The 23,227-nt window shown below is 45.7% G+C and overlaps 1 protein-coding gene across 4 annotated transcripts in view; it reads left to right on the top strand.

Moving 5' to 3' along the window:
• ASAP2 (ArfGAP with SH3 domain, ankyrin repeat and PH domain 2) overlaps nucleotides 1-23,227 on the top strand; it is a 97,114-nt gene that overhangs the window by 64,146 nt on the left and 9,741 nt on the right. For 2 of the 4 annotated variants that reach the window (XM_035109873.3, XM_035109871.3), the window contains exons 13-23: nucleotides 1,201-1,249; nucleotides 1,925-2,091; nucleotides 2,754-2,887; nucleotides 10,514-10,608; nucleotides 11,537-11,593; nucleotides 13,887-14,076; nucleotides 16,027-16,112; nucleotides 16,298-16,413; nucleotides 17,280-17,347; nucleotides 17,714-17,827; nucleotides 19,380-19,632. In XM_035109873.3, coding sequence (XP_034965764.3) covers nucleotides 1,201-1,249; nucleotides 1,925-2,091; nucleotides 2,754-2,887; nucleotides 10,514-10,608; nucleotides 11,537-11,593; nucleotides 13,887-14,076; nucleotides 16,027-16,112; nucleotides 16,298-16,413; nucleotides 17,280-17,347; nucleotides 17,714-17,827; nucleotides 19,380-19,632 — 1,329 coding nt within the window. The remainder of the gene's footprint in view (nucleotides 1-1,200; nucleotides 1,250-1,924; nucleotides 2,092-2,753; nucleotides 2,888-10,513; nucleotides 10,609-11,536; nucleotides 11,594-13,886; nucleotides 14,077-16,026; nucleotides 16,113-16,297; nucleotides 16,414-17,279; nucleotides 17,348-17,713; nucleotides 17,828-19,379; nucleotides 19,633-23,227) is intronic. The other 2 variants (XM_035109874.3, XM_035109872.3) reach the window with 1 other exon arrangement.

Genomic DNA, 23,227 nt, shown 5'->3' on the forward strand with positions numbered 1-23,227 from the left:
GAGGGTGGTGGTGGCGCGGGGGGTTTGCGGGGCAGGCTGATCAGCGCCCCCTCCATTTACGCGCTCTAGGCGACTGCCTAGTTAGCCTAAATGGGCGCACCGGCCCTGCATACGCAACTGCACGGACTTGCGGTATCTGGAGAAGTGGGAATATATAGGCACTCCTAGCCAGTAGAGGCTTGGCTTGAGCCAACAGGTGTGACGTACGCTATGATACAATCCTCTGAGATGTAGCTGTAAGACAGTAAAAGTCTTTTATAATAGCTTTCAGAGGTCTGCTTAGTTGTTTCAAAGGTCTGCTTTAATGTGAGACATGCAACCTTGGGGAAAAGTTTGAAAATTATTTCCGATTTCACATGCTGTGGACTTGTGGTTGCACTAACTTGAGGCATTTTTTTAATCATCTTGTTTGGCTTGAAATATTTAAATCGGCGGGTGTCCCGGCCCCCCAACAACACCATGGAAATAAAGAGCAAATGTTACAAAGCAAAGTTGCAAAGAAAAAAAAACACCCAAGTGAAAAGCAAGCAAGGGCACTATCAGGGTTCAAGAAAGTAAAATGAAACACAGCTCCTTGCATTGCAATGGTTGGAAGGTGGAGGGGAAAAACTGCTGGAAGTGAGTCAGGAGAAATTTGTGCTGTAAAAAAAAAGTCCTTACTAGATCAGGTTCATCAATCCCAGCATCCTGTTTCTAACAGTGGATAGCAAAATGTTTTCAGGAAGCCCACAATAATGCATGTCATTATTTTGAGCATTTAAAAAAAAAAAAAGTAGGAAAACTTCCCCCATCTGGCCAAGAGCACTCACATTCCAGGTATATTAGGGAAATAGGATGGATGGAAAATAGTTACACAACCAACAGTTGCTGATAGTGTCATTGTATTAACCCCTGCATTGCTAAACTAGTTCTGAGCAAACATTTGCAATAACTTTTCCGTTGGTGGTCTTTGGTCTGATCGAATAAACAACCATAGCAGCAGGGAAGTTATTTGTGAGCCTGCCGCTTAATCCTACTTGCACCATCTGCATATATGGGTGATTTTAACCTTGGTGATGTATTGCCCGGTTAATTTAACTCCAGTAAACAACCACCAGTATCTGGTACTTGAGTTTCGGAAATTGTCATGACTGTTATGATGAGATGAACTATCCAAACTTTTTTGGGAGTCGACACTAGACACATTTTATCTTCCTGTAGATGACCGAACGTATCATTTCCAAGCAGAGGATGAACAGGACTGTCAAATGTAAGTTGCATTAATAGTGTTTTGGTTTTTTTGTTTTTCTTTGCTGTTTCGCTTGCTCATGATGGTGGTGTCTACAGTAGATAAAACAACTGCTTCTCTACTGAGGAGAAAGATAATCCTTAATTCACGCCATTATTTAGACAGGCTAGGAAGACTAAACTTTCTGTTCATCTACAGCAGGGATAGTCAATGTGGTCCCATCCAGATGTCATTGGATTACTATTCTCATCATCCCTGACCCTTGGCTTTGCTGGTCCAACAACATCTGACTGGTGCCATATTGGCTACCCTGGATCTACAGGCAGCATTGCAAATGAATGTGGAACCATGGAATTTTAATGTTTTGGAAACAAATGCCTTCCACCAGCGCCACCAAATTTCCAATTATTGAGATTTTCAACCCCAGCCAGAATTCCTTTCCTTAGCATTAAAAACTACACACCTAACACAGCCCTTAAACTCCAGTGGGAGTTTTTCTTTTAGCCTCCTCTGCCACGGTGGTGTCATGTAGCCAGCCCTGAAGTTTTGAGTCGACTCTCGTTTGCCTCCTCCCTGTGACTGTAAGCGAGAGCCTTGTAAGCCTTGTCTGCCTCCCTTTAAACTTTTTTCTCTGGAGGACAGTAGCACGTTTTTTACCAGTTGAACAGAGAAATAGGGTTTGTTTTGTTTTTCAAGCTGGATATCGGTGCTACAGAACAGTAAAGAAGAAGCTTTAAATAATGCATTCAAAGGCGATGACAACACAGGAGAAAACAACATTGTCCAAGAACTGACAAAGGAAATCATCTCTGATGTACAGAGGATGCCTGGAAATGACACGTGCTGTGACTGTGGGGCACAAGGTGACTTTTTTTAAAGTGACGATGTGCTATTTCCTGTGTAAAGGTTTGGGTCCTTCTCACCACCTGTTTTCCCTAGTTGCTCAAAACAGCTAATAACAAATCATAAGCATATGGAACAATGAATGCAATTTAAGACAATCTTACATAAAAACCAGAAACATATCTACCAACTCCCCTCCAAAAGGATAATCGATTACTGTTAGAACAACTTATGTGCCTTAATGCTTTCACATTATGGATGCCGCTGTCTCCATTTTCAGTTTTGCAATTGTCTGTGTAGCTGAGTCCTACAGATAATCCAAGGAGAGGCTCATTCAGAGGTGCACTTTCCTCCCCCGCTCCAACTAACCTCCACCACATTGTCCCAGAACCTTGCCCCATCTGTTAAAGTCAGCAGTTGTCTTTTATTTATCTATGAAAATATTTATATACCACTATTTCTTAGAAAAAATATCAAATCAGTTTACAATAATTCATAAAACCTTACAGTGAAAACCAACATCAACTAATCATGTGCTTTATCCTTTTTTTTTTGCTTTGTATGGATGCAAAATCTAGTTGCTGGGTTTATGAGTCATTCTCATGTCCCATGAAGGGATTCTGTTATTTCATTACCCTGTGTGGCTTATGTTCTTTTTCTTCTTCTGTTCTATCATTTTCAGATCCTACATGGCTCTCAACAAACCTGGGCATCTTAACTTGCATTGAGTGTTCAGGAATCCATCGGGAACTTGGCGTCCACTATTCCAGAATGCAGTCGCTCACGTTGGATGTGCTGGGAACATCCGAGTTGCTGGTAAAGTAAAAAAATGTTTCTGTCATTCGAAAGCTGAGTTGGTGTGTAGCTGGTGGCAGTATTTGCACATTATGGTAACGCACAGTTAATGGTTGACCACATATAAACAGACTGTACCCATTTTACTCCTCTCTGTTTGCACTGGGGAGAAACAAGCCATGATTCCTGGCAGAGTGTTATGTCTGAATCAAACTCTTATAAGAAAAAAACCTGCTCCTTTTCACTTATGGGGTACCCAAGAGCCCATATAGATCCTTTTGTAGGTTCTCTATGGGTAGGAGAAAATAACATGAGGCCAAACAGAGAGTATTGAGAAGCAAAGCAGCTAGTAAGCCTGATCTTTATTAACTGTTGCAACAGGGTCCTCACTCACCACATGCACGAGAGAGGAGAAACCCAGAACAATGGTGTGCAAGCCCTTATACAGTATAGACTTCTGAAATTGCCACCCTGTAGGCTCAAGGCCACCCCCCTAATACATACAGCTCAGAAGGGGCAGTATACAGCAGAAAACCTGTCTGCCAGGGTACCTGATAATGATCACTGATTGCATTCCTTGGGCAGTCTGGCTATTCATACACAGATAGGCCCTTAAGACAGGATTTGTGAGCAAAGAGACAATGGGGAGGTTTTCCCATTTCCTTTGTCCTTGCAGAGAAACATTTGGGGTCAATTTGGGAGAGACAAAATGGTTTCAGGATGAAATATACTCGGAGTCAAGAGTGAATTTCATGCTCTTTATTCAGCTCATAGTCATCAAGGAGGAGAAGAGAAGACGAATGGCTCTTTTCCCAAAACCATCTGCTTATATACATTATTTACACAATGGGCCTTGCGTGATTGGCTACTTCAGGGCTACACCTGTGGGCCAATTATATTGTGGATTGACTTTTGCCTGCAGCCTGATTGGCTGCTCCTCCAGGCCAATCAGGTAGCAGATTCACTTCTGCCAGCCGCCTGATTGGCTGCTCCAGCAGGCCAATCAGGTTGCGGATTCACTTCCACCTGGCGTTGGATTGGGTAGCTCCCGCTGATTCTGAATCCTATTGTTCTAGGATTCAGCTCAGTACATAACACCCCTCCCCTCTAAGTTCCAGTCCTGCCCGGGAAGTTGCATTCGTAGTCCCCAAGGTCTGCTGGCCGCCTCCGTGTGCGTTGTGGCCTGGGGTGTTCCTTGGTCAGGGGTTCTGGTTCTGGCTCGTGTTCCGAGGCTGCTGGCTGTGCCGGGGCTGTCTGGTCTGGCGCCACTGAACCACTAGGTTGTAGCTCTGGTTCCGGTGTCCTTCCAGCCTCGGGGCGCCCCTCTGTGCCTACTGCTTCTGCTTCCTCTGCCCACCCCTCTCGCTCTACAGGCCTCACTGCCCTGCTGTCCCCTTGGGACCCCTCTGTCCCGCTCTCCTCCCGGGTTCCTCCTGGGAATCGTCGCCGTATCTGGTCGCAGTGGCGGCGCCAACATTGCCCCCCTTCCGTTAGTACCTCGTACGACACGGGACCGGTCACCTTGGTGACTGTGGCGGGTACCCATGCTGGGCCTGCCCCAAAATTCTTTGCATACACTGGGTCCTGGGCCACAAATGTCCGGGGGTTCCTGCCTTTCCCCACCACTACCTCATCCTGAGCTCTGTCGGGGTGAAGTCGGTCCAGTCTAGTTGCAAGGCGCCGGCCCATTAGTAATTCAGCTGGGCTCCGGCCCGTCGTTGTGCTTGGGGTGCTGTGCTGTGCTAGAAGAAATGCGGCAAGGCGGTATTCCCAGTCCCCTTGTGTCATGCGGCGGAGGCTGTCCTTGGTGGTCCGCACCATGCGCTCCGCTTGGCCATTGGTGGCAGGGTGGAATGGTGCTGAGCGGATGTGGCGGATGGCGTTCTGCGCTGTGAAGGTCTGGAACTCCTCTGACGTGAATGCGGTTCCATTGTCCGAGACGAGGGTGTCAGGGAGCCCGTGGGTCGCAAACAGCTTACGTAGTACCCGGATGGCTGCCGCCGTAGAAGTGGATGGTACCAGTGCGACCTCCAGCCATTTGGTGTAGGAATCCACCACTATGAAGAATGTTTTTCCCTGGAAGGGGCCAGCGAAGTCCACGTGCAAGCGTGACCATGGATGTCGGGCGGACTCCCAGGGCTGGACTGGGGCCCTTGGGGGATCCGGGCGGGATTCTTGGCAGGTCTGGCAGTGTTGGACCCAGGCCTCTATCTCTCTGTCAATCCCCGGCCACCACACATAACTCCTGGCAAGGGCCTTCATCCTCACTACCCCTGGGTGTGTCTCGTGTAGGGCTGTGAGGACCCTTTTGCGGAGGGGCTGGGGAACAACAACCCTGCTTCCCCATAACAGGCACCCCTTGTGGGCCGACAGTTCATGTTTGCGGTTTGTGTAGCCAGCGAATTCTGGCCCGGGGCTGCTGCTGGGCCATCCTCGCCACACCCAGTCCAGGACCCGGGAGATGACCCTATCTTTTGTGGAATGGTGCGCAACTTCTTGTGCCTGAATGGGTCGGTCGGGAAGCAGCTCCAGGGTCATAACCTCTTGCGCAGGCGCTGGGTCGGGGCCTGTTTCTGGTAGTGGTAGCCTGCTGAGGGCGTCTGCGTGGCCCATCGCCTTCCCAGGGCGGTGGATTAGTGCATACTGGTAGCCGGCAAGGAAAATTGACCACCTGAGGACACGTGGAGACAACACTTGGGGGGTCTGCTTCTCAGGGGCAAACAGGCCAAGCAACGGCTTGTGGTCAGTCACTATGGTAAAGGGCCGCCCGTACAAGAAATCATGGAATTTTTTTACGCCCTTCACGATTGCCAGACCCTCCTTGTCAATCTGTGAGTAGTTTCGTTCGGCTGCAGCAAGCGTCTGGGAGAAGTATGCCACCGGCACCTCTCTTCCATCCGGGAGTTGGTGTCCCAGGACAGCGCCGATGCCATAGGGAGAGGCGTCGCATGCCAGCACCACTGGCAGCCTCTCGTCGAAGTGTGCTAAGACCGAGTTCGAGACGAGCAAGTCCTTGACTGCCTGGAATGCGGCCCTTTGTCGCTGGCCCCACACCCAAGGGGCCCTTTTATCTAGGAGTCTGTGTAGGGGCTCCGCTACCGCTGCCTTATGGGGAAGGAAGGCATGGTAAAAGTTCAATAGTCCCAAGAATGACTGAAGTTCGGGCTTGCTCTTGGGCGCTGGGGCCTCACAAATGGCCCGTACCTTGTCACCGGTTGGATGGACCCCTTCTGCGTCCACCTTAAATCCCAGAAAGTCCACCTGCGGCACTCCCAGTAAACACTTTTCCCGCTTCACCTTGAGGCCCGCCGTCTGGAAACGGTGCAGGACGGAGCGGAGGCGGTCCTCAAATTCCTCTGGTGTGGGCCCGGCGATCAGTACATCATCGAAGAAGGGGGTGACACCAGGAATCCCTTTAAGGAGAGAGTCCATTAGATTCTGGAATATGCCTGGTGCCACGCTAACGCCAAATTGCAGCCGCTTTACTCTGAATGCCCCTCTGTGCGTCACAATCGTCTGAGCCTCTGCTGTGGCTTCGTCCACAGGCAACTGTTGATACGCTTGGGCCAAGTCCAGTTTGCCAAAGATTTTTGACCCAGCCAGGGTGGCGAGGACATGGCTGACCACTGGCACTGGGTATGCATGGGCCGTGAGAGCCTTGTTTATGGTGCATTTGTAGTCTGCACAGATGCGGACCGAACCGTTAGGCTTGACGGGTGTGACAATTGGAGTTTCCCAGGGGGCGTTGGGCACCGGCTCCAGCACTCCTTGCTCCACGAGCCGGTCCAATTCCTCGTCTATGCGGGGTTTCAGGGCAAACGGGACCCGGCGGGCCTTGTGCCTGATGGGTCGTACAGCGGGGTCTAGCTGTAGGGCAATGGGGGGTCCAGTATATCGTCCCAATGCCCCATCGAAAACCCCTGGAAACTCTTTGCATATGGCGTCCACGTCCACTTGTAAGCTAGTGCGGTTCACCCCGGTAACGGCTAGCCCCAGAGGTCCAAACCATGCCAGTCCCAGTAAGCTAACGTAGGGGCCCTTAACTACCAGCAAGTCCAATTGTTGCTTTCGCCCTCGATATTGCACCCTGAAGGTCCCCACCCCCATAGTAGGGACCTTACGTTTCTGGAAGTCCCGGAGGGTGAATGGGGCCGGCCTTAGTTTGGGACCCCCATTAGGGCACAGTTCCCTTAATGTTCGGGCCGAGATTATGGATAGAGTTGAACCCGTGTCCAGCTCCATGCGGCATGGGGCTCCCTCTATCTGTACCTCTATATAAATTTTCTCTGTGCTGGGATGGGGCAACTGGAATACCTGGTAGTCCGTGATCTCTGTCGAGTTGCCTTGGTGCATGGTGCCATGTGACCTGGGGCTCCTGGGTCGGTCATCTGATGCTTGTCGACGGGTGAGTCGAGCCCGACACACCCGGGCGATGTGTCCCAATTTTCTGCACTGCCTGCACTCTGCGTTGCGGAAACGACAGGTCCTCCTCTCGTGGTTCTCCCCGCAGCTTGCACAGTTCCCTCCTTCTCGTCGAGGCTGCTGTGGTGTGTGTGCTGCTTGAGTGCGCCGCTGTACTCGGTGTACTTCCTCCCTGTCAGATTCGGATTCGTCGGTGAGGTCTTCGTGGTAGACCCTCGGTTGGGATGGCGGGGCCGGTCGTGCCTCTTGCGTTGACCTCTCGGCGGCTTCGGTTGCCAGGGCTTCCTCCAGAGCAATCTGGAACGTGAGGTCTTTTTTGGCGTAGAGGCGTCGTTGCAACATCTCGTCCCTCAGGCCACCGACGAGGCGGTCACGAAGCATGTTCTCCAATTCTGAGAAGTTGCATAACCGGGCGGCTTGGCGGAGGGAGGTCACAAACCCAGTTATGGTTTCCCCCGGGGCTTGCCGTTTTGCGTAGAAGGCATTTCGGCAAGCTACCACCGAGGGCTGTGGTGAGAAGTGCTCCTTCAGCCGTTCCATTATTGTTTTGTAAGAGACGGTAGCGACATCTCTAGGTGCAAGGAGAGCCCGGGCGATTTCAAACGTCTCCTCTCCACAGACGCTGAAGAATGTCGCCCTCTTCATGGCATCGTTGGTGACTTCTTTCGCTTGCAGGAGGAAGTTGAAACGGGCGGCGTACCCTTCCCAGTCTCCTGATGCTGGTTTGAATGGCAAGAAGCTGCTGTCGGTTGCCATTCTGGGTTCCTTGGGTCCTGGAGCTGAAGCCTGGATGCACGATGCGATGCAGCGGTGCAGCAGGTGGCGGTGCTGCGGTGCAGTGCGTGGTGGCGGTCAGCTCAGCAGGATCCCACCTTCGTCGCCAGTGAAATATACTCGGAGTCAAGAGTGAATTTCATGCTCTTTATTCAGCTCATAGTCATCAAGGAGGAGAAGAGAAGACGAATGGCTCTTTTCCCAAAACCATCTGCTTATATACATTATTTACACAATGGGCCTTGCGTGATTGGCTACTTCAGGGCTACACCTGTGGGCCAATTATATTGTGGATTGACTTTTGCCTGCAGCCTGATTGGCTGCTCCTCCAGGCCAATCAGGTAGCAGATTCACTTCTGCCAGCCGCCTGATTGGCTGCTCCAGCAGGCCAATCAGGTTGCGGATTCACTTCCACCTGGCGTTGGATTGGGTAGCTCCCGCTGATTCTGAATCCTATTGTTCTAGGATTCAGCTCAGTACATAACACAGGACTTTTTTCCTGTACTGTTTCAGACATGTGGTTTATATATTTACATATTTGTTTGCCTGGTACATTTATTTTATATCTTAGACCTTTATAATTCTCATAACACAAAGATTGTGTTTTCCCCCCCAGCAAAACCACAATTGTGTCCCCAAAAAACCACAGTTGATGAGTCTATTTGGAGAAAACAAACCATGATATCTGGTTGGATGTAACACTAAACCATGTCATTTATATCCTCTGCACACCAGTTAGGAGGAACGAAACACCTCAGATCAGCACTTAACGGCTTACCACGAAGTGCAAACTGAGTCTGTGTGTGTACAATGTTACTGTAATTCTATAAGTGGTATACAGCTAAGTAAGGCATACTCAAAGTCTATGGATAATATTGTAGATCAGGGGTTCCCAACAAAATTTTCTCGAGGACCCCTCATCGAGCCGCTATTGTGACAAGGACCCCCATTAATTCCTAATCCTAAAATTAAAAAGTGAGAGCCAAATTAAGAGTCTTTTTATATTTTATATTTATATGTTTTTTACAGTTACAACAGAGTACTCCATCAGTATACAGTTAGTTTTAATTTTCAGTTCTTAATGAGATGAACCACTTTTAAACCAACGGTCCATTTTTAACTACGCGAACTGTAGCTTCCGCGAAAAACAACACTTTGTTTACAAACACTACAGTACTGTTTTGCAAAGAGGCAGCGCGCGCCAGGGAGGAGGGAGGGGAATGGAGAAGACAGGGTACCTGCGCAGTAGTGCACAAATGAAGCCGACGCGCACAAAGCATCTTGGGGAGGTGAGCGTTAGTAGAATGCGTGCGCTGCCTCTTTGCGAAACAGTAGTGTTTGTAAAGCGCCACCTAATGGCATACAGCAGAACTACTGCCTCTATCTAATTCTAGTTTTGCGCTAGACTCTGCTCATGCAGGAAGCGGCCAAAACAAAAAATCTGTTATCATACGAAATATATTTTTTATTCTAATAGCATCTTGAGGACCCCTCTGGCATAGCTCGCGGACCCCTGGGGGTCCCCGGACCACCTGTTGGGAACCACTGTTGTAGATCATCCAGCAATAGAATCTCTTCCTTTTAAATTTCTTGGAAGAAACTCTCTCCTGTATTGCAATAAATCTATAGGAACTGCAGTCACGCTATTGGAGCTTTGTTTAATAAAGCTTGTTGGTTTCATGTGTTAAAAGGACCCATCTGGGCAAGACAGGGCACTACAGATTCAATGTTTTATCCAACTATGTTCTACTCCAGTGATGGCGAACCTATGACACGCGTGTCAGCACTGACACGTATAGCCATTTTTGGTGACACGCAGCTGCATGCCGAGACCTTACTTCCAGCCGGCGGTGGAATGCCACAGGTGACACATCTCTGGGGGCCTTGTGGACTTCCGGCGAGGCAAGATGGCGGTCGACATGGAGCCGCGGAGCTCCTGAAAGTGACCAGCGCTGCAGGGGCTGCCGGATGGGCTCCCGAGCCACCGAAACCGCCACCGCCCGGACACTGGGGGCCACCAGTGCAGCAACCGGGGAGCTGCTGGACTCCACCCCCCCCCCCCGCGAACCTGACGGCCGGCCTTTTTTTAAAAGGGGAAACAATTATACATTTTTGTTATTTAAACGATAAATATCGTAAAATTATGGTTATGCCCGGTTTTTTGGCGAATTTTGGCACACCAAGCTCAAAAGGTTGCCCATCACTGTTCTACTCAGAACAGACCTATTGAAAATAATGATCCTAAATTTGTTGTGGAAATTAATTTCAATGGGTCTACTCTTGAGTAGAACTAGCATTGGATATAGCCCCCAGAATTCCCTAAGATTTAACTTTTTAACCTTAAGTTCTTATACTCCACTGGAAAATCAAGAAAATGGGTTGGTACTGAATTCAGTTGCTTGACGTGAGCATATTAATCTTTGCCCGGTGTGTTTATATTTCCCTTTATAGCTTGCCAAAAATATTGGGAATGCGGGATTTAACGAAATTATGGAATTTTGTTTGCCGGGTGATGAATTGGTCAAACCCAACCCAAGCAGTGATATGTGAGTATGAAACATTGAAAGTATAGAAAGCTTTTACAGTGTAGTGATTAAGAATGTGAGTTGGGCCGTCCCTGGTTCAAATACTGCCCTCACTGTGAACTTGTCAGTTGACCTAAAACAAGTCACTGCTCTCTCTGCCTCCAAGCCCGCCCGCCCCCACTTGCAATTTGGGTGAATTTATTGCAGTCGTTGACCAGTTTATAGAAACAGAAAAACCCACAATAGTCAGCACTTTCTAAACAGGCAACAATCAGCATGAAATTTAAGCAGGGCTGCAGGAATATGAACTTATAGAACTGTTCTAAGGATTGCTGAGAGGATATATGTGAATGTTTACTAGCAATAGTTCCATTAACAACTCCCGTTTGCCAGAGACAGGATGAAAAGAGAATAGTCTCAGGAAAGGAGACTATTGGGGAACAAGAAAATACTGAGTTCATAAACTCTTTGATTGGAAAGAGGATCCCATTAATTGGCTAGGGTTGCCATGCGTCTGGATTGTCTGCTATTCCAATGCCGGACTTAGCTTCTGGGGACAATTTCGGCCAAATGTCCGGATTTTTGAAAAAAAAAAACAACAACCCCAAATAACCTCAACTTTTTGTGTCTGGATTTTTACTTCTTGAAATACGGCAACCCTAAATTAGCAAAAGGATCCCATCAATCCATGTGTCAAGGCTAAATTAATTTTTTAAAAAATAAATAAATTGTTAGTCTCTCGGAACAACTAATTCTGGTTTAAAACAGACAGCAAGTTATAGCCTAAGACCTCCATGTGTGTAAGAAGCTATGCTTTATGATGATGCCACGCTTTGGTAAATGGACATCTGGCAACCATAGTCATGAAAGTCAACTATAATAATTGAAGTCATGCACAATATATAACCCTTGTTTAATGACTAAAATAAGCTTAAATTGCTATTTTTAGGAATCAAATTGAAAACGTCAACCTCCACAAGTGTACAGATCACATTCTCACACAGATGTAAGTGACTCTCAAAGCCTTCTCATAAAATTCCTTCGCTTCATTTAAAGGAGCAATTGGAGGGGAAAGAAATTTGGGCATAGCCCCATAAATTAAGCAAGTTGCTCGTTAGGGAACTGCAGCAGTGTTAGCAGTGTGAGCAAAAACTTCAAGGATGGCTTTCTGCTGGAACACAAATTCCTATTTTGTTTATTTCATGAAATTTATACGCGGCATGATTGTAAAAAATAATATAAAATAAGAATCCAAAGCCATTTATGAAAAAGCTAAAACAATAAAATCATCAGTAAGAAGAATGAATAACAATGTAAAACTTTTGAAAAGATAAAATAACAGGGGACTGGAAACAGATCAGAATTGTAGCAACAAATAAATAAAGTTGATATTTATTTCCCTTCCACAAACATAAGAGCTGTTTCTGTGGACAAAAGGGACTTTTGTAGGAGTAGGACAGAGGGGGAGGTAGGTGGGTTTTTCCCTGATTTGCCCTACTTCTCCAGCCCTCTGGAGCAGCTTTTCAGGAGACAGGAAGAATCAGCAGAAAATCGCACATCCCTTTATTTTTGTGGGATCATCCTGCAAGTGGCGTTTCACAGGAACTCTCTGGATCAAACATCTTTTTTTTCCTATCCAGTTTGGTGACATTTTTATAAACATAGGAGGTAACTCTTGGTTTCTGTGCTTCTAAAGAAATGGCAGGGAAAGGTGTCATGATCTGCCAAGGTGCATTCTGAATAAAATTTCAGTGTACAGTCATACCTTGGATCCCGAATGCCTTGCGAGTCGAACGTTTTGGCTCCCGAATGCTGCAAACCCGGAAGTGAGTGTTCCGGATAGTGAACATTCTTTGGAACCCGAACGTCCAACGGGGCTTCCGCGGCTTCCGATTGAAGCTCCTGCAGCCAATTGGAAGCCGCGCTTTGGGTTCCGAAAGTTTTGGAAGTTGGACGGACTTCCAGAACGGATTCCGTTTGACTTCCGAGGTACCACTGTAGTAGCAAATAATTTATTTATTTATTTATTAAAAAAACTTACCTTACATCTTTCCCCCAAGGAGCTAAAGGGGGCAGGCAAGCTTGTATCCTCAGAACAACCCCGTGAGATAGGTTAGCCTGAGAGACTGTGACTTGGCCCAAGATCACCCAGTGAACTTTATGGCTGAGTTGGGATTTGAACTCTGGCCTCCCAGGTCCTAGTCCAATATTACACCACACTGTTCCTCATTTATATTAAAAATAACCTAGTGAAAAGCTTGAAAAGATCAAGTAGCTCAACAAGAAAGGAAGAACTGATAGATACACATTTCCTCCCTGCCTCCGATGATAGCAAAGAAGAAAAGTTGGGACTTAAAATTACCTTGCAGATTTTCCAGCTTTTTAGTCACAAAGGCAGACTAAAGCCTAAAAAACTGGTGTTTGAATGGAACGTACGAGATCTGGTTATCCTCTGTAATCTGTAACACATTCCATGTTAAATCACACATGACAGCAAAATTAAGCAACTGACCTCAAGATAAATAATGTAAAATGGTAACAGAACAATCTGCCTTTTAAGTTCAATGCAGGGGTTTCCCCTTGAATTGTTGGAAGAGCACATCCATCGAATGACCCTGCAATTAGTTTTAATTCAATTTGCAAAGTAATTTTATGCATTTCCTGAAAAAGACCTAAAGAAAACAGATTTTTATGGAAACAAGTAGAGTTTATTCATTCACCCCAGTCAATCAGATGGTTGTTTGTACAAGTAAACAGTCATAACTACAAAACTTTCACATATATGTTACAGAGAGGGAGGGAAGTGATCATAGTGGCCCTGTTTGCATGTCGTGGTTAGCCATAGTTAGGGGTTTACTGTGAACACACCAATTTCGCCTGCTTTCTTCCTCCCTGCTAGCACATGGGGAAACCAAATCATGATCCCTGGGCCTTAAGCATTATGTCCAAACCAGGGATTATTATTTTATTTGCTCCAAGCAAACCATGATCTGCAACCAAGGTTTGTTTGTGGCTTCGTGGTTTGTTTGGAACAAAATAAACCACGATCAGTAGTTCTGATGCTAAGACAGCGATTGTGGTTTGTTTCCCCTATGGGCCAGGGAAGAGAAACAAAGTGGATGAGATTGGTGCATTCTTAGTAAACCCTTTACTGTGATAGGCAAACAAGGCCATTGAAAATGAAACCCAAACCATTTCTATCAGCCTTTTTTTGTAATTTGAAGTATTGCAGCCTGCGTAATATTGTGAAGCGAGTCTCATTTCAAGTTTGCATAAAATAAAATCACACCTCATTTCAGGAATGCAAGAAAAGATTATATTAATGCCAAATATATTGAAAGAAAATATGCAAGGAAGAAACACTCAGACAATGCAGCTAAACTGCAGAGCCTCTGTGAAGCGGTCAGAACCAGAGACATTTTTGGATTGGTTCAAGTGTATGCTGAGAATGTGGATCTCACAGAGAAAATTCCACTCGCAAATGGGCATGTAAGTGTGGAATTTCTTCTGTTATCGGCATATTAACATGTTATCTGCTGTCTTTGTGGAAATGAGATTGTAACTAATTTGCAGTCGCTCACTTGAAATGTTAAAAGGATGACTGTTTGCAAAAGAAGTCAGAGAAACGGCATCTATCAAAATGGCTCGTCCATCTGTTATCAAACCGCATTATTAAGAATAGACAATGTAAAACACAAAGGTGAAAAGATTTTGCACCTTCCACTGGATATGGGTGGGAGCATACAGAAATCTAAACAAAGGGGGATGGATCCAGACATAGAGTGAAATCCAACATCCCATGAGCAGATTCTGGTTTACATAATAGGTCTTCGCTTCCTCCCCACTATGCACCCCCCCTCCCAACTGATCTGGAGGGCTTCCCAATACTCCAGAGCAGATTTTCAGGGCATGTAGGGAGAAAGAGAAGAATGTGAAATCCCATTGCGCAAGAGAAATCCATTCTGCTTGTGCACAGACCTCATTGGAGCACTGGTGGCCAAGCTTAAAGTAGACCTGGTTAAATCAATGGGCCATGCATTAATCATGATCTGTTCAAAACACGGCTAAGTTCGGATCCATCTCAGGTCTATTGTTTCTACATTTGCAACTTTGAAAATGCAGTTTTATGGGATGAGTGTAACTGCTGCACTTCTGTTTCTCATTTATTTTTTTGGAACTTGGGCCTCCTGCTAAACCAGCTCTTATCTTCCGCTCTCCACCACCCTCATTCTTCTTCCTTCGCTTTGGCAAGCGAGGACACAGAATATTCACGGACAGCTACTGCTGTGTGGCTAAGTTTCTACGTACTATTGATTCATCCTTAATAGTACAATTACAAATCCTGTTTAGCCATTATTAATGAAGCATGGCTTAACATCCTACTAGCCTGGTACCATTTGAAAATTAAATAACCATTATTAGCCAAGTGCTAAATCCCCAGAGTGGTTTAATCCTTAGAAGTACTATGATAGTTGCTTCTATACATTTTAATACTGTTCAATTAGTTCTGTAAAACTAATGAGTTGACTGATAAATTAGCATAAAATAATTCAGCTCGCTGTTTTTCTAATTAACTTACTTGCTGGACCCTATATGCCTTCTTTGACAATAAAGAACAGCACCATCCTAACTCTTAAGCTTTGAGCTTTCTGTATTATTTGTATCAAGGGATAGCCAGATCCCACCAGTTCTCTGTGCTTTGACATGCCTGCCCTGTTCACCTTCTTGTTTAGCACAAAGCACTCAAACAGACCCCTCTGAGTTTGGAGGCTTGTAGCATTGGTTTATAAATACCTATAGTGTACATCAGAGCTTTCCAAACTGTGTGTCACAACCCATTAGTGTGTCGGCTGCAGTGTGTAAGTGTGTTGCATGAACACACACATCCCGTGCTCCTCCCAGAGCTGGGAAGGGGTTAGCTTAACCTCCACCTTGCTAGTAAAACTGAATTACTGCGTCACGAAATGTAAAGGTAAAGGGACCCCTGACTTCACGAAATGATGCATGTGTAAAAAGTGTGTCACCAACATAAAAAGTTTGGGAAGTTTTGCTGTACATGTTACCTTCTCTAAATGTCCTATGCATGTACATTTTCCTATATGTTCCTTTGGTTTCTTGAAATGAGTTTATTTCAAGAGTGGCTAGGGCAACTCAGGCAGATGAGCAGGGGTATAAATATTATTGTTATGGTCATTATAATATTTCTACCCTTTCCCCGTTTAGATGACCTGGAACAATTAACATTATCATCACTTAGGGATGAATTGCCTTAAATCAAAGCCATATTTTGATAGTGATGACCAAAGCCAGCTATAGTAAAGTCTTTTTAAAAATTGTTTAGCATAATGTAACAATAAATATGGTATTTAAAAATACGGAGGTATCTCCAAAAAAACCTTCCTTGCTTGCTATTGGTCAAAACACACCATATGATTTCAGGAACAAGACGAAACTGCCCTTCATCTCGCTGTGAGATCTGTTGATCGGACCTCACTCCACATAGTTGACTTCTTGGTGCAGAACAGGTGAGCGGTTCTATCATTATTTAAACACTTTTCATTTTCATATTTGAATTAAGAAAGGCAAGATTTTAGTTTGAAAACAAAAACAAACCTGCTGTAATATTCGTTGATAGCATAAAGCAAGCTTTTTGAGAGTTAGACTACACTGTGCACGTGAACTAAACTTTTGCCCTTTTCCTCCCGTGTAGTGGCAACCTGGACAAGCAGACATGCAAAGGTAGCACTGCTCTTCATTATTGTTGCTTGACAGATAATGTTGAGTGCCTCAAACTGCTCCTGAGAGGGAAGGCTTCCATCGAAATAGGTAAGAGTGACCCCTCTGTTCTTTAAATCAATCCCACAACCCTTCCACACACAGACAATTGGTGATAGGGGCACATGGACGCTTGCAGTGACTTTGGCCAGTTTCTTTCCATGTTTTACGTAGAGCTCCTTAGAAGCCAATACAGTGGTACCTTGGTTCTTGAATGACTTAGTTGTCGAAAAAATTGGTTCCCGAATACTGAAAACCCGGAAGTAAGTGTTCCGATGCAGCTTCTGCTTGAATGCAGGAAGCTCCTGCAGCCAATCAGAGGCCACACCTTCATTTTCGAATGGACTCCCGGAACGGATTAAGTTCGAGAGCCAAGGTACTACTGTACTTGAAATGAAGATTATTGAGACCATGTGCAAATTTGTATTTTAAGTCAAATGTTTGCTTACTAAGTTACCACTGCTTTCATGGAGTTTTCATGGTACCTGTGAGGCATCATTCTTTCTTATTAATGTACGTACTTGATTTAATTCATGTCCCACTGTATTGTATAAGCTCGCAGCAGTTTATGGGAATGTTTTCTAAATGTTTACAACAAATACTGCATTAACCCAATGGCATAGAATCCAACTGAGTAATACGATGGAATATTTACTATGAGCAAAATGTTTGCGCTAAGCTGAGGCAGCACATTTTATACTATGGGCACAATCCAGCTACATTTAACTAATTTTTAAAGTCTCATTGGGGAGTTAAGCGCATACTTTTCTGTCTCCTGTTGGAATGAGCGATTCCTAAAAATGCACTCTCTGTCCCCCAACTCCCAAGTTCTGCCTTCAGATTTAGAAGTCACATTCATTTTTAGTGACATAAGATTTCAGACAAGAATGCAACGTTTTCTTCCTGTTGCTTTATAGCCAATGATGCTGGAGAGACGCCGCTCGATATAGCTAAACGCTTAAAACACACGCGCTGTGAAGAGCTGGTAAGATTTATTTTTTCTTTTGTGTGCTCTCCGAGGCTGAGCTGTTTCTGGATTATTTAGCAGCTTGCCATGAGGTTTCTGTGGTAGTCAAGAATGGTGGAAAACTTGTAAATAAATATTTGTTTTAGTTGACCTCTTGAGATCCCTGAAAACAGCAGACATGTGCCTTGCATCCATTGAGTGCTTAAATTGTTGCTTTTTCTGAAGGAAGGAAGAAACGAATCAAGATTTCACATAATGTGAAAGAAAGGGAATTTACGGCATTAATTAATTAATTAAATTTATATACTGCCCTTCATCCAAAGGGCACAGGGCAGTTTACAGTAGCTGACTGTGCTGAATGGTGTCTCCTTCTTGGTACCTTAGCTCACCCAAGCTCTGGCTGGAAGACTTAATTCTCATGTTCATGTAGAATATGAGTGGCGATTACTTCATGAAGACCTGGATGAAAGTGATGATGATGTGGATGGAAATTTACAGGTATGCATTTAGAAGATCAGAAACCCAACGTTTTTAAAAAAAATATTAATGGAAATGTTCCTGCCGGGAACAAGAGTAATATTATCATCACTGTGTTCTTTGTAAGAAATATTGCTGATAATTTTAATGGTGCTGCGCTCCTCTTGCACTGGCTTGAAGTCTGTTTAACTTAAGGCAATATATAAACGAAACTCATTGTGTTCCTGATGAAGATAGAATTAAATGATGGGTGTAAAGGCTGCTTAGAAGGAAGAGATTATAGAACAAATAGGGACATAGGAAGCCACCTTACCTGGTCAGACCATTGGTCTATCTAGTTCAGTGTGGTCTACAGTGATTGGCTGTATCTCTCCAGGTTGTCAGGCAGGGAATGTTCCCATCCCTACCTGTACATGCTGCAACGTGTACCTGGGAACATAACAGAAGGTTCCCTTTTAAGTAGGAAGTGGTATTTGTATTGCAAAACTCTGTGCCTGCCTTTCAAGGTTTTCGCTCAGCCATTTTGTTCAACCTCGACTCTGCTGCTTTCCAACTGAGTGGTGAAGGTGGGAATTAGGAAGCATTTTGGTGCTCACTCACTATTAATAGGCTTTCAGGCCCCAGGGACTCTTGAAAAGAAGATTAAGGGCTATTAATGACACAACTAATGTCTTTTCTGTGCTTGATGACATGGCTGAATGCGGCCGCTGCATGTGCGTTTATTTGCCTTTGAGTTGGGCTAGAATTGTCTTCGTAGGGATGAAAAATGGAGGTCAGCTCCTCTGATCTTTTTATTGGGAAATGTTAGAGAGTCACCAGCCATTTGCCTTGATTTATTCAGAAATTAATAGGGACACATGCCTCTCTGAAATAAACCTTCAACAACAAAACCAGGTAGAAAGTTAACAAAGTTTTTACCAAAGTCAGCATGCTAAGGGTCAAAGATGGCAAGTGATTAATTTAAAACATGTCCCTTTCCTCCAGAGAGAGAGAGAGAGAGAGAGAGAGAGAGAGAGATGGTTTTGCTTTTATTAATCATTGGGAGGTTGGGTTGTTGGGTTTTTTAAAATGAATGTTTTCTTCGATTCTAGACTTAATAGTTTTAAATGTATATACAAAGGAAATTTTGAGCAGTGCCATTTTGTTTGTAGAAATGCCTGTTAATTTAAGCACAGTGAGTACACGCGGCCTTAACAGTATGGACCTATGTGTCCAGCAACACTGGATTTAATGGGCCACCTATGATCTTCCAGAAGTTGTTGGACTACAACTCCCACAATCCTTGACCATTGGCTGTGCTTGCCAGGCCTGATGGGAACTGGAATCCCACAACTGGAGGCGCCACAAGCTAACCACCTGTGCCCAAGTGTTATTTATTTTTACTCTTGTTTTATTGTATATCCTACCCTTCCTCCTGAACTAGCCCAGGGCAACTGTGAGTGTGCTTAGGATTTCAGCCTCAGTTAAAGCAAAACAGATATTAGCTCCCTAGTGTGCGCTGCATTTTTTTTATATCCGGTTTTGAAACACTTGCCCACATGACTCTCTCTTGTATTCTTCCTTCCTTTTTAAGCAACCAAGCCCTAACCGAAGAGAGGACAGGCCTGTGAGTTTCTATCAGCTAGGATCGAGCCAGCTTCAGCCTAACGTGGCATCTTTGGCTAGAGATGCTGCCAATATAGCCAAGGACAAGCAAAGAGGCTTTATGCCGAGCCTCTTGCAGAACGAGACCTATGGAGCCATACTCAGTAGCAGCCCACCTCCTACGCAGCCTGCAGCACCAGTCACAAGTGCACCTCCTTTGCCTCCCAGAAATATTGGGAAAGGTAACTAACATTTTGCAAGAGGTGGGAGTTCAACAGTTTTCTTTCTTTCTCTCTTGGAGATTTTAGCTTGACAGTTGTTTTCTCCAGGTAGGTATATTGAAACTATAAATTGCTGTGCGGTGGGGGTGGGGGTGACCCTTCTCCTCCTCCTCTTTCAAATTTGGATGAATCTGCACTTTCTATTTTGGGCGTTCACAGTGCAGAAGGGGGAGGACAAGAAAGGAAAAGAATCACATAATCAAATGACTGATTCCTGGGGAGGCCCCCCTGAACACAATGTCTCAGGGTGAAATCCTATGCTGAAGTTATACCAGTTGAGTAGCAGCTTTAGCAGAAACCCCACTGTGCCAGATATGCAGCTACTGCGATAAAAGATGCTGGTGGAATACCTCGGAAACACTGGCAGAATGACTGGGATGAGGCCGAGTTGTGGGCGGTAGATTTGCAACGATACCCTCGATTGCTTCAATCCACGCCAGGGCCCCTGTCAAATGCACAGCCTTGCACCAACAGGAGCTGCCCTTCTTGACTTCAAATTAAAATGGAGGTGGGGTAAAAATTAGCTGCCCCTTTGCAGACAACTGTCTCACTCATGTTGCTATGACAGAACATAGTTTCTGTACCGTAGGGTATGGTCCAGTCACAGCACACATGCGGCAGTTTATAAACGGAGCTGAGCTGATGGGGCACGTGGAACTGGGCCCCTATAGAACTCTGGTGAGCAGAGGCAGGGCAAAAGTGCACCTTGTGTGCAACGCAAGCGCTCGGCAGAAGACTGCCTGCCCTCTTGACACTCGTGGGAATTTGAGCCCGTTGTTAACACTTCTCCACCTCATTCCAGGCACAAACACCCAGCACTGAACTCCACTCCCAACAGCTAGGGGATACCTAGGCAGTGCACCCCACAGGCCTGCTGGGAAACTCCTGGCACAGCTGTCTTATTGGTGCTGGAGAGAAGGTCACATGGGTTGCTCAGGCAGGGGCAAATTTGCTCAGGCAAACTTGGACTAGATGACTATCAAGGTCCCTCCCAGTTCTACAATTCTTTTGGCCCGTTCATCAGGCTCCTCCTGATTAGCTCATGGCGTGCTGACAACAGAACCATTTATCATTTCTTAGTGTAGAGTTATACCCTGGATTGAAACCAGGGACTTTCAGCATGTAAAACCTGAGCTGTTGCACCCAACTAGGGCTTGTTCCTGGTGATTGCCCTGTGGTGTGTCTGTTTCTTGTTTCCTGCAGCAGCTAAGTTGTCAGGGAACTGCTGTGTGGTGGTTGCAGGGTGGTCTTCCTGCTTCCCAACTAGTCCTGGTGACTTCTGCTGCTGGTGTGTGTCTGTGGCTGCCCTAGTGGCATGTCCTGGTTCCCCGCTTGGCTGGGGAGATTTTCTCTGGGTGGGTCTTGAACCCTTGTCCCAAGAGGGATATATATATGCTCCATGGACTCCCCCTGTCTCCTCCCCCCCTTTGTGCACTTTTCTCCAAAATCGTGCCTGTGAAGGGTGCTTAAGGGGATTCATCCAGTGCTGTGCCATGTGTGGATGTGTTTTGTCGGTGCAATGGGACCTCCATGTCCACCACCCCACCCCATCCCAAATCAGGTCCAGGGTCCCCCAACCCTCCTGTGATGATTTTGAGGGTGGAGGGGACAGGAGAGAAAGCAGGAACTTTTGTTGCGCTCATGAAAGTTGATTGCACCAGCAGAGTTGCAGCGTTGGATACTGCCCTCAGTCTTAAGGGTTGCTTGGGGACTAGCTATAGCAGTGCTATTCCTAGTTGTGCCTCTGGAATTTATGGGCTGGGGCATTGCCTTGCGTGTTTTGTGCAATTTGGGGTACAGGGACATGTCCTGATAATCCTATGTTCATTGGCTCTCTTCGTGTGGGTGCCAGCAGTGGCATAGTCTCATGAAGGATTGCTACTAGGGCAGCAATCGTTTTGGATGTCATTTTTGGTTTTCTATTTATGTGTCTCCCCCAATCCGGTGAGAACATGCATTGCATAAGGCAGCCATTCTGTCAGTGCAATGGCGGTGGCATATCTCCGTTCCTGTCCCATGGTCAGTATAGGATTGCTGTGCCTATCTAGAGATGAACATAGGATTCCTATAAGAAACACTGTCAGGGCTGAATTTCCTTTCACAGACGACGGCTGTGATTGAAATTGGCGTGGTGTGTAGACACGCTTTAAATCCATGATTAGTATACACGTTGGTAAATCCGCTCTCCTTCGCCTATTGGTCTTGGCATCATAGGTCCTGCAAGAGAGGGCACTTAAAAATTCATGGTCCTATAGTTATTGGGGACAAAAAATATGTACTAAATATTCCTTTGTTCAGGATGAATGGCTTAAAAAAGATGGAAGTCACACAGCATGTGGAGGAGCTAAATATAAAAACAACAGATTATTGTTTTTTTTCTCCTGAAGCCCTATTGAAGCATTCAGGATTATATGACTGTCTGAGTTGTGAGAGTGGAGCCAGGCACATTTGCCATGTGTGCATCTCCCCCCCCCCCCACCAACCTGGTCTGGTACCCCTAAAGCTGTCCACATGCATAGCATGCTATGGCGCAGCTGAATGTGAGTAGGCTGAGCTGGGGCCCTGAATGTTCAGGATGACAGCCTGCACATGTTTGTCAGGCAGCTCCACTGCAGACATGCCCCCAATTTGTGGGCAGATTGGGGGGCTCTTTTGTGGGATGAAGCAGCCAGGGAAGGGAGTGAGAGGGGGTGAGGTGACCCCACTCTCTCCCTTCACACAGTTAACAGTGGTGTGTCGGTTGTACCCAAATAGGACCCTGGTGGCTTTCATAAATAATGTGCTGTCTGGCTAAATGCTTCCTTTCAGCAAACATGGCTGCAGGCCTTGCTTCTTCATTAACTAACAAAAACTTTGCAATCTTCTTTCCTATTACAATTGCTTTAAAAAAGAAATTCTGCCACTGTTCATCAGCAAACTACGATTTACTACTGTTCAAAAAGATTTATGTCTTGTCATATATGCTTTATTATGACTCCGCACGCGCGCACGCACACACACACACACACACACACACACACGTTGTTAAACCTTATTGGATAAAGACCTCCTGGACAAAAATAGCCATGACCGTCTCTGCCCATTTTGCTTCCCCTGCCAACATGCCCCTTGCCTCACCTGCTGTGTGGCATACCTGGAAAGCCGCTTGCTACTGCAGGCAAAAGAGAAGAGCGGATGACAGGAAGCGGAAGCTAACAGGTAGAATAGCCGCCACAGCCTTACCTTGCCCCACTGCATCAGGAGATTTAAAGGTATTAGTCCATTGTCTGGGATAAGAGGAGACAAGCCTATTGCTTACCACCAGCCCATTTTATCAACTCCTGCTCTAAATTTTGGGACTGTTTTGTGCAAAATGATTTCCACAACAACATCCACACCTAATTAGTTTCCCCTCCCCAATTGTACTGTTTTCTAGTAAAATCTTAATAGGCTTAGCTTTGTATGGCAGGAGCCAAGCAGCTGCAAATGGGGGGGGGACGCTTTATGCATCAGTTGATGCGCACCCCATTGAAAAGTATTGCTCTGAGATGATGCAAAAGCCTTCTGTCTGATGATT

Source organism: Zootoca vivipara, chromosome 3 (assembly GCF_965207765.1).
Source record: "Zootoca vivipara chromosome 3, rZooViv2.hap1.1, whole genome shotgun sequence".
Taxonomy (NCBI): Eukaryota; Metazoa; Chordata; class Lepidosauria; order Squamata; family Lacertidae; genus Zootoca; species Zootoca vivipara.